Source organism: Grammomys surdaster, unplaced genomic scaffold (genome assembly GCF_004785775.1).
Source record: "Grammomys surdaster isolate TR1022 unplaced genomic scaffold, NIH_TR_1.0 187, whole genome shotgun sequence".
NCBI classification, from domain to species: domain Eukaryota; kingdom Metazoa; phylum Chordata; class Mammalia; order Rodentia; family Muridae; genus Grammomys; species Grammomys surdaster.
In genome coordinates this window covers 5,777,806-5,793,793 of record NW_021604632.1, presented here as the reverse complement: position 1 = coordinate 5,793,793, position 15,988 = coordinate 5,777,806, and the positions used below count along the sequence as shown (strand labels likewise).

The 15,988-nt window shown below is 48.5% G+C and overlaps 1 protein-coding gene across 2 annotated transcripts; it reads right to left on the bottom strand.

The window, feature by feature from the left end:
- Nucleotides 1-1,606: 1,606 nt before the first annotated feature.
- Marveld3 (MARVEL domain containing 3) lies at nt 1,607-15,694 on the bottom strand. Of its 2 annotated transcripts, none has more exons than XM_028768668.1 (3): nt 15,212-15,694; nt 13,100-13,227; nt 1,607-2,364 (listed from the first exon to the last, which is right to left on the bottom strand). In XM_028768668.1, the coding sequence occupies exons 1-3, from the start codon at nt 15,601-15,603 to the stop codon at nt 1,727-1,729; spliced, it is 1,158 nt and encodes a 385-aa protein (XP_028624501.1). In that variant the 5' UTR covers nt 15,604-15,694; the 3' UTR covers nt 1,607-1,726. The 2 variants fall into 2 exon arrangements, with proteins under 2 accessions (XP_028624501.1, XP_028624502.1); XM_028768669.1 differs by lacking the exon at nt 1,607-2,364 and adding an exon at nt 6,441-8,269 and having other exon boundaries at nt 15,212-15,689.
- Between the last annotated feature and the right edge of the window lie 294 nt (nt 15,695-15,988).

Sequence of the window (15,988 nt, the reverse complement as noted above, 5' to 3'; positions counted from 1 at the left end):
GGTCCAATCAGAAGAGGAGCTGCTGCCCAGGAGCCAGCTGGGCACAGGGCTGGGGTCACATAGTCTCCTTTATCCAGTGAAAGTTCCAAGGTGGACAGAGATAACAAGAGGAACACTGAGAAATCATGAAAATGGGATGTTGGGGGTGCTAGTCTTTTGCTGAAGGGTACATACTTGATGTTGGCAATTTTCAAAGCTTCTTTGTCACTTACCAAGTCTTAGTGTGGGACACTAGTCAATATCAGGCCAAGGGTAACATAGTGAAGCAGACATATCAACGAAACAATAGAGATTTCCCTGATTAGTTCTCCCTGAGCTTTACTTCATTTCCTAAGATTCCTTCATTTTTATTCTATATTTGAATGTTTGCCTGCCTGTATGTATATACATGGCCTGTGTGCCTTTTGCCCTCAGATGGCAGAAGCAGGTGTTGGATCTTTGGAGCCAGAGTTACAGATGGTTGTGAGCTGCCGTGTGGGTGCTGGGAACTGAACCTGGGTCCTCTGGAAGAGCAAGAAAGAATTCTCGACTAGCTAGCCATCTCCCAGCCGCTATTTTCCCATTTCTGCATGAGATTTCCTTTTGAACCTTATTCTTGGACAGACCCCACAAGAATTACCTATGTACATGTGTGAGTGCAGATGCCACAGTGAGCACAAAGTTGGAGAACAACCTGAGGAAATCCATTCATTCTCCACCATGTGGGCCCCAGAGATCAGGCTGAGACCATCTGGCTTGGCAGTAGGCACCTTCACCTGCTGAGCCATCCCTCTGGCCATTAAAGACTTGTATTTTATAAAAAGAAAAACCAAAAGTTAATTCCAAGGGAATAACCTTTCTCCCCACAAATATACATGGGACAGCTAGTGGAAAACATTTTCCCCTGACTTTTTTTTTTTTTCGAGACAGGGTTTCTCTGTGTAGCCCTGGCTGTCCTAGAACTCACTCTGTAGACCAGGCTAGCCTCGAACTCTCGAACTCAGAAATCTGCCTGCCTCTGCCTCCCAAGTGCTGGGATTAAAGGCGTGCGCCACCACCGCCTGTTCCCCTGACTTTTTTAGGAGTTACTCATTTGAACCCAACCTCACAGCTGCCTAGTAGTGTGCTGTTGCCCTGCCCCCCAGCAAAGTGTAAAATTATATGCATATGAGCGCTTGCTTGCTTCTGTGTGCACCACATTCCATTCGCGCAGTCCCCGTGGAGTCCAGAAGAGGGCATTGGAGTGCCCCCTTCCCCAAACTGGAGTTGCGGACCATTTGTGAGACAAATGGGTGCTGGGAAGGGAACCTGAGTCTTCTGCAAGAGCAGGCAGTGCCCTAAACATCTGAGCCATCTCTCAACCCCCCACCCCACCCCGCCCCCTGCCCCCAGATTGCCTTTTCATGTTTTCCACTACAGCTATTTACAGTTTGAGGGAAGATTTCTACTGTAGCACGACACATGCTACCTTCTGATGTGTTTGTTCTCAGATTTTTCTCTGGCTGGTTTCCTACGTAATTCACACTATCGCCTTACCACAAGGCAAGAGCCCTCTTTTCAACAATACACCCCCCCCCCCCCCGCCCCCTAAGCTTTCATGGATGGGCTGGGCCAGCAGACTTACTAGTCTCCTTTCGCAACTTTACTCTGCTCCGGTGCCTGACGGAGCTTAGGAATCAAGTACGGGAAATCACAGTTGTCTATCCATGTGCATGTAGGGGAAGAAGAAAGGAGCTTCCAGATGTCCTTAGAGCGTCCCAGACCACACGTACTCTGGAACATCGCGGTAATTTCTTTGTTGTTCCTGGCTGTCTTTGTAGTGCTTCTGTTCTCGGTAGGCCCGCAGGGCCAGCACCACGCTGGCTGAGTATAAAATCACTAGAAGACAAGCGAAGGTGGCTGCAGCCCCATCGGTGCCCGCCAGCTGGCAGTTCATCCAAGTGAGACCCTTGCGGGCGTAGACTCTTTCTCTGGTTTTACAAGTTTCTGTGGAATTGATGCGCAAGGCCCCGTGTAGGTAAAAGCCAATGCCGACGCAGTAGCCCACCGCCGCCAGGAGGCTAAAGGCGGCCTCCAGTGGCAGCCACCTGCCAGGCAGCTTCCTTAGACTCTTGGCTCCCTGCAGTAAAACGCCCATAGTGAGAACACCCAGCCCCAGAGAGACAGCCACGCCGCCGTAGATCAGGGGCGACCGCAGGATCGTGTACTGCTGGTCCAGCTGCCGAACCTGCTCCAACTCGGTGCCCTCAAAAGGTGAGTAATAGTTATTCCCGAAGCCGCTGCCGCTGGCAAAGCTGGCGCTGAATCCGGCCAGGACAAAATAGGAAGCCACGATGCACATGAGAACCATGCCATTCAAAATCACCTCCATTATCTGTACCACACCTAGGGGAAGAGAGAGTCCGGTTTAAGGCTGGGTCACTCACCTGGTCAAGGTAGGGGTCCCCTGGATCCCTAAGATGAATGCTCTGATTCAGCAACACTATCAACATTCTTGGCTTTGTCTTTTTATTTTTGTGTTTAAAGACTATACATATACATATACATATACATATACATATACACACTGTAGCTGTCTTCATGCACACCAGAAGAGGGCATCAGATCCCATGACAGATGATTTTGAACTGGTTGCTAGGAACTGAACTCAGGACCTCTGGAAGAGCAGTCAATGCTCTTAACCACTGAGCCATCTCTCCAGCCCCCTGGTTTTGTCTTTCTTTTTTAAAAAAAACTTGGTCATTTAAAAAAGTCCCAGTTCTTGTGGTGGGACCCAGGACGCGTGCATGTGGGTAAGTGCTCTACAGGTGGGCTGAACCACCTCAGTCCAGGTGTCCTGTTTCTAAAACATACTTTAAAATATTGCTGGGTGGGTGGGTGGGTGGAGTGTTGGCTCAGTGGTAAGCACAATTGTTGCCCTTACAGATGACCTGGGTTGAGTTCCCAGCACCCGTGTGGCAGCTCTGAGACCTATTTAACTCTGGTTCCAGGGGATCCAATGCCCTCCTCTGACCTGAGCAGGCACCAGGTGTGCAAACAGTGCACACGGAAAAAAACTCTCATATATAAAGCAAATATTCTTATAGAAAATCAATGCCAATCTAAAAAACTTGGAGACTTAAAAACATTATATATATATATATATATGTGTGTGTGTGTGTGTGTGTGTGTGTGTGTGTATACACATATGGTTTTTGTAGCTTAGGATGGCCTTGAACTCGCTATCCACCTGCCTGACCTCCCAAGTATTAGGATTACAAGCGAATGGTGCTGTAACTGCCTTAGGGTAGTTGTGGCTCTACAATTGTACCCTTAGGCATTAACCCTAAAGAAATAAAAAGCTACTTGGCAGTTTGGGGAGAGCCTGAGTAGGAGGCCTACCTGGGCTACATGCTGAGAGTCAACTTCAAAATTAAAAAAAGAAAGAGAACTTTTTGCCCCCCCCCCGAAAAAAAAAAAACCCATGTTTGTGAGTCTTGACAGTAGTAGCTTTATTTGTAACAGCCAAATGCTGGGAGAATTTGTCTGTGACCGGGTCAGAGGAATGGACAGGCAAGAACCTGGGTGAGTTTCAAGGTGATTTTGAGTGAAAAAAAAAATTCTGGTCTTCCCCAAAAAGTTTATATAATGCGCCACTCCATCTGTGAAGTGGTCTCAGAGGGACAGAGTTCTGGAAATGTGGCACACAGGTGGTGACTGGGGACAGGTTTATGTGGGATGAGAGAGGATGAAGAGGGTGTGTGTGGCTTTAAAGAGATAGCAATGGGGTCGTCTGGTAGGATGGAGCGCTTCTGGGTTTCTTTGTGGGGAACACACTAATCTACCAATGACAAACCCGCATGGAATCCTGCTCAGATGAGTGTGAGCGCAGCAAATGAGAACTGCACAAACGGAGATCGCCATTTTCCTGGATCTCATATCCTTGTTGGAGACAACTGCAGAAAACCGCAGAAGTGTCCGAAAGACTGAGCTATACCACTGCCTTTGTGACTTCTTGTGAAATTTCAAATTTAAAATTGGGGAGAAAATAAAAGACAAAACAAACCCAAAAACTAATGAAGAATGAACTGAAAATTTTCATTCATGTCCCCTACGTCCCCACAGTCTAGCTGTGTAACCTGGATGGCCTCTGCCCCTTACCCAGCCACCAGGACTCCAAACAGTCTTGTATGTTTCTAATACGATCCTCCTGCTTTCCTCCTCCTTCCTCTGTCTCTGTCTCTCTCTGTGTGTGTATGCATGTTTGTGGTGTGCTGGGCTCTGCTCGTGCACATGTCTGGAGTATGTATGAAGTTCAGAGAACAGCCTCAGGTGTCATTCATTCTTCAGGTTTTCCATCTTTTTGTTTGAGGCAGGTCTGTCACAGATCTGATACTTCCCCAAAAAAGGCTGGAATAGCTTAGCTACCTACCTACCAGTGAGTTCTAAGGACCCATCTGCCTCCCATCTCACCAGCACCTGGGTTACAGGTGGTCACCACCGAGCCTGGCTTTTGACACACATTCTGGTCTTCATGATTGTGAAGCAAACACTTTATCCACCGGGCCATCTGTTTACCTGCTTTCCAGCCTTTCTTTATGCAATTAAAAACATTTGGCTCTGTGCTACGCCTCTCTCTAAAGATAGCACACCCACCATCAAGCGTCTTGCTGGTTTTGTTTACTATGTGTCAACGACATCTAGATCAGTCTGCAGAGTGGTTACGTCATTGATCGTGAGACTTCCAGTTTGGTTGTACGGATGGACCAGTTTGCTCAACCAGATTTCTACAAATAGATACTTGGACTGTTTGCTTGCAGGGCGTTTCTTAGAAGTCTGGAAGATCTGCAGATTCCACAAGGCAGTGAGAGCCAAGAGGTGGGCTGAGCACCTCTTATCTAAGATTCCCTGTCATTGGCTCCTGATAGAAGCTTCAGGCTGCACTTCCGGAAGTTTGATGATTACCCTCAGATCCTCAGAGTACGGAGATGAGAATTTTGAGACACAAGGAGGAAGGAATGCAAATGAACCTCAAATTCAAATATCAGATTCCAGTATCTGCTCTTTCCCCGTTTGCTAAAGTCCTTCTAAGCCTTAGATATTTTATCTGATGAATGAAGTTAAGGACTCCCATCCCACTCTGCCTCCCTCCCCCATAGGCCTGTGGGAAGGATCAAAAGGAAAAGAGAACAGTCAGCCCTCCCCAGTTGCAGCTTCTGTACCCTGAGAGTCCATTGAGGATTGAACTGCGTCTGACCATGGAACAAAGGCTTTTTCTTCGCAGTGTTCCCTAAACAATACACTCTAGCAACTGTTTGTATAGCATTTATATTATGGTAGGAATAAGTAATCCTGAGACAGGGTATATAGGAGGTTATGTATATGGATATGTTATACACAAATACCATGCATGTCATTTTACACAGAAGACCACAGCACTCTCAGATTTCTGCATTGGAGGGGATCCTGGGGCCAATCCCTGTAGACACTAATGCATGACTAAAATTTCTTGGAAACCATAAACGGATGGTAAGCCTTCTCCTCAATGTTCTAAAATGGGAGGAGATTAGTATGAAATACAAGAAGAAATGGAAAGAATTTTGAAAAAGTGCTTTTTCCCAGAGATTAACGCACAACTATCCACTACACTAATGGTGCCGTATTTATCACCGAGGCAATTAAGGGACAGCAGCCAGTTCTACAATCCGAAGGCCCAGCAAGCGGGGCTTATCTTCTGCGTGCCCACATGAATTCCTGAAAATCCAGGGGACACAACAGCGTGGGGATCTGAGAGTTGAGAAACTGTCTTACTCTAATTTAAAATTCAACATTAGATTCTAACTGCCTACTCTTCAGCCAGGCTCTGTAAGGACACCAAACGACGAGCCAGCCCAGATGTCATTGGTGGGGGGCAGCTATCTCCCACGCTCCACATCTTTCCCAACCCTGAGTTTTCTTCCATCAGCATATAGAAACAGAAACTCTGTACTGATACAAGAGATGGGAAATATAAGCCCTTTCCTTCTGGTACACACAGCATACATCTCTTGGCTGAAGTGGAAGAAATCTAGGCTTGCGTGTCTTCTAGGTCCAGTGATACTGGGTTTGTTGAGGGAGTGGCTGTGAGGTGTTATTCTGGGCACTAGCTAGTCTGACTTGCCTTAGCTAAGCTTCTCAAAGTGACAATGTCTTTAAGCAACGCTGCTAATGTCCAAAGATAAACATCCGAGGAAAGGAAGAAAAGGCAGATGCTGTACTTTATCTCCAAGTCGGCATGGGTTGGGTCTCCAGACAGATGTCAGGTGGAGGTCTGTGGAAGCAGAAGTCCACCGGATCTTTGCTGTCATCCTCAGCCCCTTTCTGAGCGAAGCTGCCTTTTTGGTTGACCATATCGCACCCAGCTTAATTCTGTATCTACCTCTGTCTTCGCACTGTACATAACGGTCCCGGGGCGGGGGAGGGGGATAATCAAAGCAAGCAAGTTGGTTTGATCTTTTTATTTTTTGAAAATAAAATGAATATGTGCAGCTAAGGTATCTATAGAATGAAAAATATCTGCCCTCCCCTATTTCCTTTGAGGAAAGCTTCTCACAGTGTTCAAGAGAATTTCTAACCATGTATGACAGGGGTATGCAGTTCTGTTTCCAAGGCCGAAGTCTTCTAAGTCAATCGATGGACTTTAAGTGAATAAAGTATCATGAACATAAAGAAGACCTCTGCCTCCAAATTAATTTTTTTTTCTTTGGAATGCTTGGATTTGCATCAAGCAAAGAACGTATTCACGTGTACCGGAATATACTGTAATGGTCCCAAGCCATAATTCAACACGTAGTCTAGTCCATGAAGTTGTCTGGCCAAAAGTAACATTCTTCTGCTGGGAAAAAGACTTTACATTCTTTTCTTTTGAGTAGATCCTGAATACCAGCTGCGGGGTTGGATTCTTCAGACAATGGCACATTTACAGGAGGTACAAATGCTTATTGAGTGCTTGGGGCCACTGTAAGGGGCCAGTAGAACGGTTTCTTTGCAGCCCAGCGAGTTTAATCTGGTTCTCCTTTCCTTACCCCACGCACTCAAACTTAAGTTTTTCTGAGGAAGTATCCCCCAGAATCCACAGAGTTAGAGAGGTGCAGGGTCTGGATACTCAGTGTGGAGATGCCCCTTGCATCTGCTGAGGAGGGCTGAGTTTAGGATAGCTCAGACTGAGCTATCTTCTGTTGATGTAGCTTTTCGTGAACTCTTAAGTTTCCAATGCCATTGTTCCTGCCCTGATCATGAAGTTCTCTTTGCCTTTCTCCTGTGGGTCCCAGGCTCTAGGAGCTCCTTCATTGTTACTGAGTGTCTGCTTTGGAGACAGGGTCTTGCTATCCAGTCCATGCTAGCCTTGAACTCAAGAGTCTCCTGCCTCAACCTTACACATGCTAGGATTATACGATCCCAAGTCTGTACCACCAAGCCTGGCTCCAGTTTTCGGGGGTTTGATACACTCTTTGTTAGTTCCACATCTACAGAAGATTGCAGAAACCAGAGCCTGTTGTGTCAGAGAATACTGCTCCGGGTAACCAGGAGCTAAGCCCGGCATACCCACACTGGCTTGGTATTTTGGAAGCATTAGTGAGTTCCACATCGAAGAATTCTTGCGAAGGACTGTGGTTGAAAGTGACGTCTATCATGTCTATGTGGCAGAACATTCTAGAAGTCTAAAACTCAAGCATTTCTGTGGGCTTCTCCTTCAGCTTCTTGACTTTTCGGTAACCCCTAAAGGCCAGGACAGCTCCCACGGCAAAGGCCCCGATGCCCATGGCTGCAAAGACTCCTGCTCCTATGTCTCCCCCATGCATGCTACAGTTGAAGCCACTGTAACCTTTGCTCTGGTACAGGGCCTCCCTCTCCTTGCAGACATCTGAGCTATAGGCAGCTGACAGGTGTTGGAAGAAGAAGTACAAGGCTGGGACATAGGCCCCAGCGATGAGCACGTCCATCAAACCCTCCACCACCAGCCACAGTGGACAGTGCCATGGGACCCGCAGGGCACCCCCAAGGAGGGTGAGACAGGAGAAGGTCATGAGGGCTCCGCTGTAGGCCATTGCTGCAGTGACTGTGGGCAGTTTGAGCTGATAGAACTGGACATCCAGCTGCTGGGCTTTCTCCCCGTCAGCACCATTGAAGCCACTGTAAGCCCCTCCGTACTGGTAGTAGTAAATGCCCCCCAGGCTGGTGATGCCTGTGTAGCCCCCCGTGGAATTGTAAGAGACAGAGCTGCAGGCCAAGATCAGCAAGTTCAGCAGAGCCTCCAGCAGCTGGCAGCAGGCTGCAAGAAAAGGGTGTTACTGTTTGGAGATGCTCTGCTTTTTGGTAGGAAACATTTTCGTCTCAAGGTTCACCCTTCCCTGGAAGCTCAGTCCATTGCTTCCTTTCTCTGCCCCACGGGGCAGTGTTGGCTGCACGGTGAGTGTTAGGTGCCAGCCGGGACCTAGGCTTTCTTCAAATCCTTTCAACCGAAAAGCATAACATTCAAAGAAGCCAAGCGGGGATGGCTGTTGGTAACATGCTCACCTTGTAAGCATGAGAACCAGAGCTCATCCCCAGCACCCACATAAAATAACAGGCATGGTGGCACACGATTGCAATCCTAGTACTTGGAAGGCAGAGGCAGGAAGGTCAAGAGTTTTTGGCTAGTCTTGACGACATAGTAAACTTGAGACTAGCCTGGACTACATGAGATCCACCCCCCTCTATAAATACACATTTTTTTCCTATCTCGGTAAATCTAAATTTCAATTCTAAATATATTTTTGTATGTCAGTAAGCATAAATCTACCATATAGATTTATTCTTAACTTTTATTATTTATACGTGTGAGTGTATGTGCATGTGTGTGCAAGTCCCCCCCCCCCCCAACCCAGAAGGAGCTAAGTTTCAGCCATTTGTAGACCACTTGATGTGGTGCTGGGATCTAAACTCAGATACTCATTCCAGAGCAGCGAGCACTGTCAACCCCCGAGCCATCTCTCCAGCCCTGCTTCAGAACATTAAAAAACATAACAAATTTTCAAAGTAGTTTCACCATGTAGCACAGGCTAGCCGGAAACTCTTGATCCTTCTGTGCTGGGGTTACATGTGCAAGCCATCATTCCTGGCGGCATTGTGAATTTAACAACTTCAGTGGCACACAGGGACATTTTTCTAGTACATTGTGATGTGATAATTGGTGTGTGTGTGTGTGTGGTACTAGGGATGGGAAATCAGGCCTCATATACACTTCATCTCTTGCCAGAGAACATTTCCTAGTGAAACAGCAGAAGGTCTAGAGCCCCCATGGGTTTCCTTCCTCCTCTGCTAGGCTTAGTAGGTCCACAGAAGAATAAACAGGACTATGTAGATCAGTTGTCATCCTTAAAGGCACAAGGCTCACAGGCCTTCCCTGACAGTCATTTTTACCGGAGCAGTTGTCCCACCTCTGGCTCAGGGCAAGTCCCCAGTTCAGATCCGACCGGTACTATATCAGGGCATTAACTATTAAAAAGGAGAGATTGAAAATATTAATTAGAAAAAAAGCCCACCCAAGTTTCTTTCGTGATCCTCTCAGGAGATCAGAAGCTAATACAGTGACAACATGGTCCCTGTCCTTCCCCTCTTGGCTGGGGATGGTATGATGGTTGGTGGTGACTATCAACTTGTGCTGACAAGAACCTTGGAGGTTAGGAAAGTGAACTTCTGAGGGTGTCCGAGGGTTTTCCAGAGAGGTCAGAAGGGTAATGTGGGCATCTAATGTGGGCAGTGCCAACCAATATGCTAGAGGCTCTGATGGAACAAAAAATGGAAGAAAGGGACACTACTGCAGAGCCTCTTCACCCCTGTCCCCTCCCCTGCCTCTGCTTCCTGGCCATCAGGAAGTAAACTGATCTCAAAGACTCTCTCTCTCTTCATGGCTAAAACCTCTGAGACCGTGACCCTTGATCTCCACTCCCAGGGGCTGTTTTGCTTAGTTAATATTATTTTTTAAACCGCAGCACCATTGGGTAGATGACTGTCTCTTATGAAACTGTCCCTTTGAAATGCAAACCCAAGATACCCTCAACAACTACGCCTGGAGGTTCCTTCTGAGCCAAAGACCAGCACTCTTGACTACAGAAGTCCCAACTCCAGGCGCTGGTGAGATCCTCCATAGGTAATATCCTGGCTGCACATGTGTGAGTGTGTAGCGTCCAGCCTTTGTGTCATGTCAGCTCTTGGGAAGTGGAGATGGGTGAATTCAGCCAGCCCAAACTATTTGTAAGTCTCAGGCCAATGAGAGACCCTGCCTCAAAACACAAGGTGGGCTGCACTTTCGGAATGATTCTGGAGTTGAGTTGCACACACTCATACACAGGGGTGGGGAGGAGGTGGGGAGGGAGGAAGAGGGGGAACAGTTTTAATTGGAAGAAAAAAGTATGAAAATTTTGTTTTATTTTAGTCTTTTGAGAAAGCATCTTCCTAGGTTCCCCTGAAACTTGTTACTCTCCCGTCTCAGCCTCCCAAGTGCCAGAACTTCAAGTGCGTCCCACCAAACCTCCTTGTTTATTGTTTTGTGACTGTCTCACTAGGTTGTCCTTGATTCACCTAAATCATGGACTCAAATGATCCTCCCTCCTCAGCCTCCTGTGTAGCTGAGTCAGCCAGGACTGCTGCTGTGTGCCTCCATGACTGACTGAAAACTTCAACTTTCAGAGACACTTAGTAATAATGGCCAGAAGCTATTTGTAAATACAAACCGCCCGTGGTTTAAGGACTAAAGCTTCTAGAGCCAGAGGGTAGAGGGCAAGAGGGGCGGGGAGGGAGGAATGTTCCATATGCAAATGAGTTGATACATCTTCTAATCACGGAACTAGCTCTACACTCGTCCCTCCATACCGTGAAAAAACAAGAGCCCACACCCACAGCAGGCTAGGGGTGGGGTTGAGGGACGCCTCCTGCGTCTGGATCACAAGTGCACCTGCTTTCAATCTGATCTTTAGTTCCAGTCCCTAAAGGTGTTTCTATCTGAGATTTCCTCCTGGCAAAAGTGGTTAGGGCTCATCTCTTCCTGTTAGTCTCAGGATCTCGATGAACTTTCTAGGGCTGAACCACAGTCCAGACATCAGGGTGTCCCTAGAGGGCCACAGGGTGCCTTGTTTGCTGCGAGGTATGGGGCGGGGTAGGGGAGGGAGGGATGACGTGGTAGTTTCACTGACAAAGAAAAAGCCACAAAGGATCCACTCTAACGTGGACTTAAAAGCCATCAACTGATCTGCATCCAGGTTCATCGTTCCTGCCCCGGCCAGGCCTGATGCACACGGCTGTGTTCCTCTGAACAGTGCTCCTCTGTGCGCCTGAATGGGAGCTCTGACCTCCAGCCTTCTTCACACACACACACACACACACACACACACCCTTTATCTCCAAGCTCTCCAATCTGGGACTTCCATTCCCAACTGACAGACTCAAAGCCAAAAAGCCAGAAGCAATCAAGCCTAAATATAGGTGTGTTTTGGTAAGAAGCATGGCCCTGTCCTTTCGGTAAATCACCCACAAAAAGGGAAAAAGAAAAGAAAAGAAAAGAAAAGAAAGTCAGTTTAGGGAGAAACCTGTTATCCAGCCTCCGGCTTGTTCCTTTTATTTACCGTATCAAGAGAAGAAAGTTGCCAGGAAACACTTGATGCCTTAGGCGGGGGCTCCAAGTTTCAATTTCAGGGCCTTTTACTTAATGGCTGTGTAGCCTGGGTAACTTGCTGTGCCTCTCTGAGCCTCAGGGGTTGTTAGAGGATTAAGGGCATCTCTGGCAGAATCCTAAGTAAAGCAGGCGATGAAGTAAAGCAGGTGGGTAGCGGCCCTTCAGCAGAGTTCTGCATAATCTAATCTTATAATCGCTACTCCTTCCTCCCTGTGACACAGCTTCGGCTGTGGGCCCGTGATCCCCCCCCCCCCTCACCCCAGGCTAGGATGTTTCCCCTCTTAGTCATGGACAGCCTCAGCTGACTAACCATGCACCATCCAGTTCACCCTGACAAACCAGATTTTCCTCCTTGCTGGCAAGGCAGGGACCTGGGCTGAGTGAGATGAGGACCTGGTTACCCGCTGGTAACTAACACTAAGCTGTGAGTTTTAAACGCTCAATACATTGATTTTGTTTTGTTGTGTTTTGTTTAAGTGGCGACGCAGCCTCCTATAGCTCCGGCTGACCTCTGAACTCCTGACCTTCCTGACCCCATGCCACTGCGCCTGACTTTTATTTATTTCTTAATTTTGCAAGTATATACGGCATGCGTGTGTGCATGAGGAGGTCAGAGGACAACTTGGGGAAGTTGGTTCTCTCCTTTCACCAAGTAGGTCCCAAGGATTGAACCCAGGTTGATAGGCTTGGCAGCAGGCCCCCCTTAGCCATCACGCTGGTCCCTGGCTTTTGCTTTTAATGGAAGAGAAAATATGAATGCACTGGGTTTGCATAAGGGCTAAGTAGTTTCATGACATTTTTGTTTTTCTCCGTTCGTTAATATGATTTTGTTTGTTTTATTATTTGCCACAGGGTCTCACTCTGTCAACCCATCCGCAATCTTGCCTCAGCTGGGATTATAGGCATGTAAGTCACCATGCTAGGCTGTGAACCTGCTCTTAATGTAAAATATATTCTTACTGTGCATTTCAGTCAGTGAAGATTGAAAGCCAGTGACAGATTGGGTGTCAGCTCTCTTAGGAGACCACCCTTCCTGTATGCTTGGTTGGGGGAGTAACTCTGCTGGGGTCATGCTCCCTCTATGGCCTCAGCTGGCTATGGAAGAGGAGCCAGTGTCCACCACAGGCAGTGCACAGCACACTGAAAGCACAAAGTTCCACCAGCCGCCTGGGAGGAGGAAGCGTGCTTGACCCACGCTCAGAGCCAAGCACATTGGATGAGCTTGGGGAGAGCCTCATTGCAGAATTCAAAACTTCCTGTATTCTCTCTTCTTTTCTGTTCTCCACCCCTCCCCTTTCTTTTGAGAGCAAGAACTCCATGCAGCCACAGAAATGGAACCCAAGAGGAAAACTGGACGAGCTGTCAGCTCACCAACACTCCAACCCCCAGCATGCCTCTCCTCGAGCCATTTGCAGTATAAATGGTTAGACAGGGTCCCCCAAGGCTCACCTCTCCCTGTGCATAAGTATCTGCATTTGTGGCATTCCAGGAGCCCCTCAGCTTCCGACTGGTAATATTCCTCTTCTTGTCGAGTGGGCCTGGAGTATGTGGACACGTATCTTTCTGAAGCCAGTTCACTGCAACCAAGAAGCACGCAGACATTAGGGACAGGCCTGCAACTTAACGGTCTGTTTAGTATTAGGCCTTCACTTATTTTTTAGTTTTTTAAAAATTTCACAGAATGAAGCCCAGGCTTGCCTCAAACATGTAATCCTCCTGCCTCAGATCTTCCCAAGAGCTAGGTCACAGTCACGTGTGCTATACCATGGGCACTGGTATTAGAACTCTCAGCTTAATAATGAGCCTGACCTTGAACCTCTGATTCTCTTGCCTCTACCTTCCAAGCTCAGGAATTATAGTCATGTACCACCACCACATCCAGACAGTTACTTTTGAGGTCTTTCTGACATCTCTCCATTGGCCACCCCTGGCACCTTCTGTTTCCCTTTGCCTAACAGATGCCAGGCTCTGCCCAAGATTCAGCAGGAGGCTGCATTCTACTTCTGGGACTTAGAAGCCATCCTGCCTCTCTTTGGCTTGAAATCTTTAAACCTTTCATTAGCACGTAGGAGGCTCTGGCACTGTGCACACTTACAACCTAGGTGCACTGAGCCAGCCGCAGTGAGTTGCCCTCCACCCCTAAAAATAACCCAGGCCTCTGGGGCACCGAGGAAGCTGTTTTTCTGCTTGAATCGCTTTCTACTGTTCTCTTCCCGTCTCCCTTCCACAGAACTCAGCTCAAGGTCACCTTCCTTGGCATCCTATTGGTGTTTAGACAGGAAACCATCTTCAGTCTTTCCAAACCTCAGTTTCTCCTGTAGGGGCTGACTTCACACTGAGCCACAGGTGGCTGTTTTCACTGCTATCCTCCTGCATCAGTCTCTGAACACTGACGGTAAGTTACTGCATGTGGGTCTGTCCCTGCATTCCCTCCCTCCAATAAATAAATGCTTAAGAGGAGAACAGACAGAGAGAAGCTGCCCTTTGGCTTCAAACCTTTAAATAAGCCATGAGCAATTACATGTCTTTTATTCACTCTAGGGTGGGGCAGGGTAACCAGGGCTCTGGTTTAAGAGAAAATACACAAACGTACCTCTTGTTTTTCTACTCCCATGCTTGCAGTTCAGGATGGGTGCAGCCAGGGAAACAATAGCTAGAGTGTCAAAGACGGAAAGAGCAGACCGAATCTGGGCGCAGCTTTCCTAAGGCTAGTTGACTTTAGATAATGTAACATAAACTCATGATAGCAGCTTTCCCTGATGTGTAGACGCAGCCTCCAAGTCTAATGGCAGAGCCTGGGAATCATCAGCTAGAAGAGTTGTCTCCAGGGAAAAGAACGCACGGTTTTGAAAACACGGACACACACACACACACACACACACACACACACACACACACGGCATTCTCATCCAAGGATCCATTTCTTTGTTTTGCCCTCAGGGACATTTTTTAAATTCTATTTACTCACTCCCCAGAGCCTGGTTCAACACCTGCAGTATTGGATGGCGCACCAACTCTCTAGGAGGGGGTGTGGCGACCAGTCCCCTGGTAGTCCTCCCACCCTCATTCACAAACCTTTCACGACACGGGGGAATTTCGAGACCTACAGGCCAAGTTTGTTCATTCCGGAGGGTGGGCTTCAAACAATCTTAAGATCTGAAACAAACTGCTGAGAAAGACCGCACTGACTTTGTTACACATCGCCGGAGAACTTTTAGGTGGGCTTAGTTTCTTGTTTAAAAGTGCAGGCTCTGCTAGCAGTCTGATGCGCAAATGGCCTTGGCAGGAAGAGCAAGTCCAACTATTAACCCTTCGTTGGGTTGGGCTAACTTTATTTAGGCCCTGATACCTGGAAGTTGGACTTTGAAAAGTATAGAGGGCAAACTAGGGAACAAGACAAGAGTCTGTGGCCTCACGGCTAGCCCCACCTACCTAGCCTTCTAAACCATTTCGATTTCGTTTGGTAACCAAGTTCAAACATAGGGTTGGGACGTTGTAATGTCATCGATCCCCGATCCCCGACTCCCGGCTGTCCTGGTCCCCAGCAGGTGCACCCCTCACCTCTCCAACCCGCGGCGCCCGAGGCCATGCTTCTGGGACAGCTCTGGGCCGCCCCAGGGTGCGGGTCCCGGAGTCGGGGCTGCATTCCAACTGGGTCCCCAGGGCTCGGGCCGCGCACGGCTTTGGCGGGACTTCTCCAAGGTTCTTTGTCCGGCTGCGCGATAGTCCGCGTCCCTGTGTCTGTCCTGGCGCAGGTCTCGGTCCATTCTCTGTTCCCGGTCCGCCCGACGGTCCCCGTTTCCTCTCACGTCACCATTCCTCTCCCTGTGCCTGTCCCCGCCTCGGTCCCGCGGCCGCTCGACGTGGCGGTCACGGTCCGGGTGCGGGCGCCGGTCTGGTTCTCTTTCTCTCGGACGGGTCCGGGGCTCACGGGTCCCCGAAGTATTTTTCATGGCCCGATTCCTGTCCCCGCCCGGAAACGATCCGAGGGCAACAACCAACCACAAGTTTCCCAGGCAGGTGGCCAAGCTCAAGGACCGGGCGGCGGCAGCTCACCTGTGCGCATGCGCACTTGCCCTCCGGCGGTCCGGAGAGGGCGCACCTGCCCCTGGCCGCCAGGGGGCGGTCGTGGTGCCAGCAGAGGGGATGGGGGTGGGAGTGGAGTGCGTGAGGGGTGGAGAGTGGGAGGTGAATTCTTGCTGGGATAGGTGTCACTCCTAGGTGATATGGGATTAACAAAGCTAACGCCAGACCAATCATTCATTTACTTTCATGGTACTGGGGTTGAATCCTAGAGCCTCGTATGTCTAGGTGAGCATGATACCACTGAGCTATATT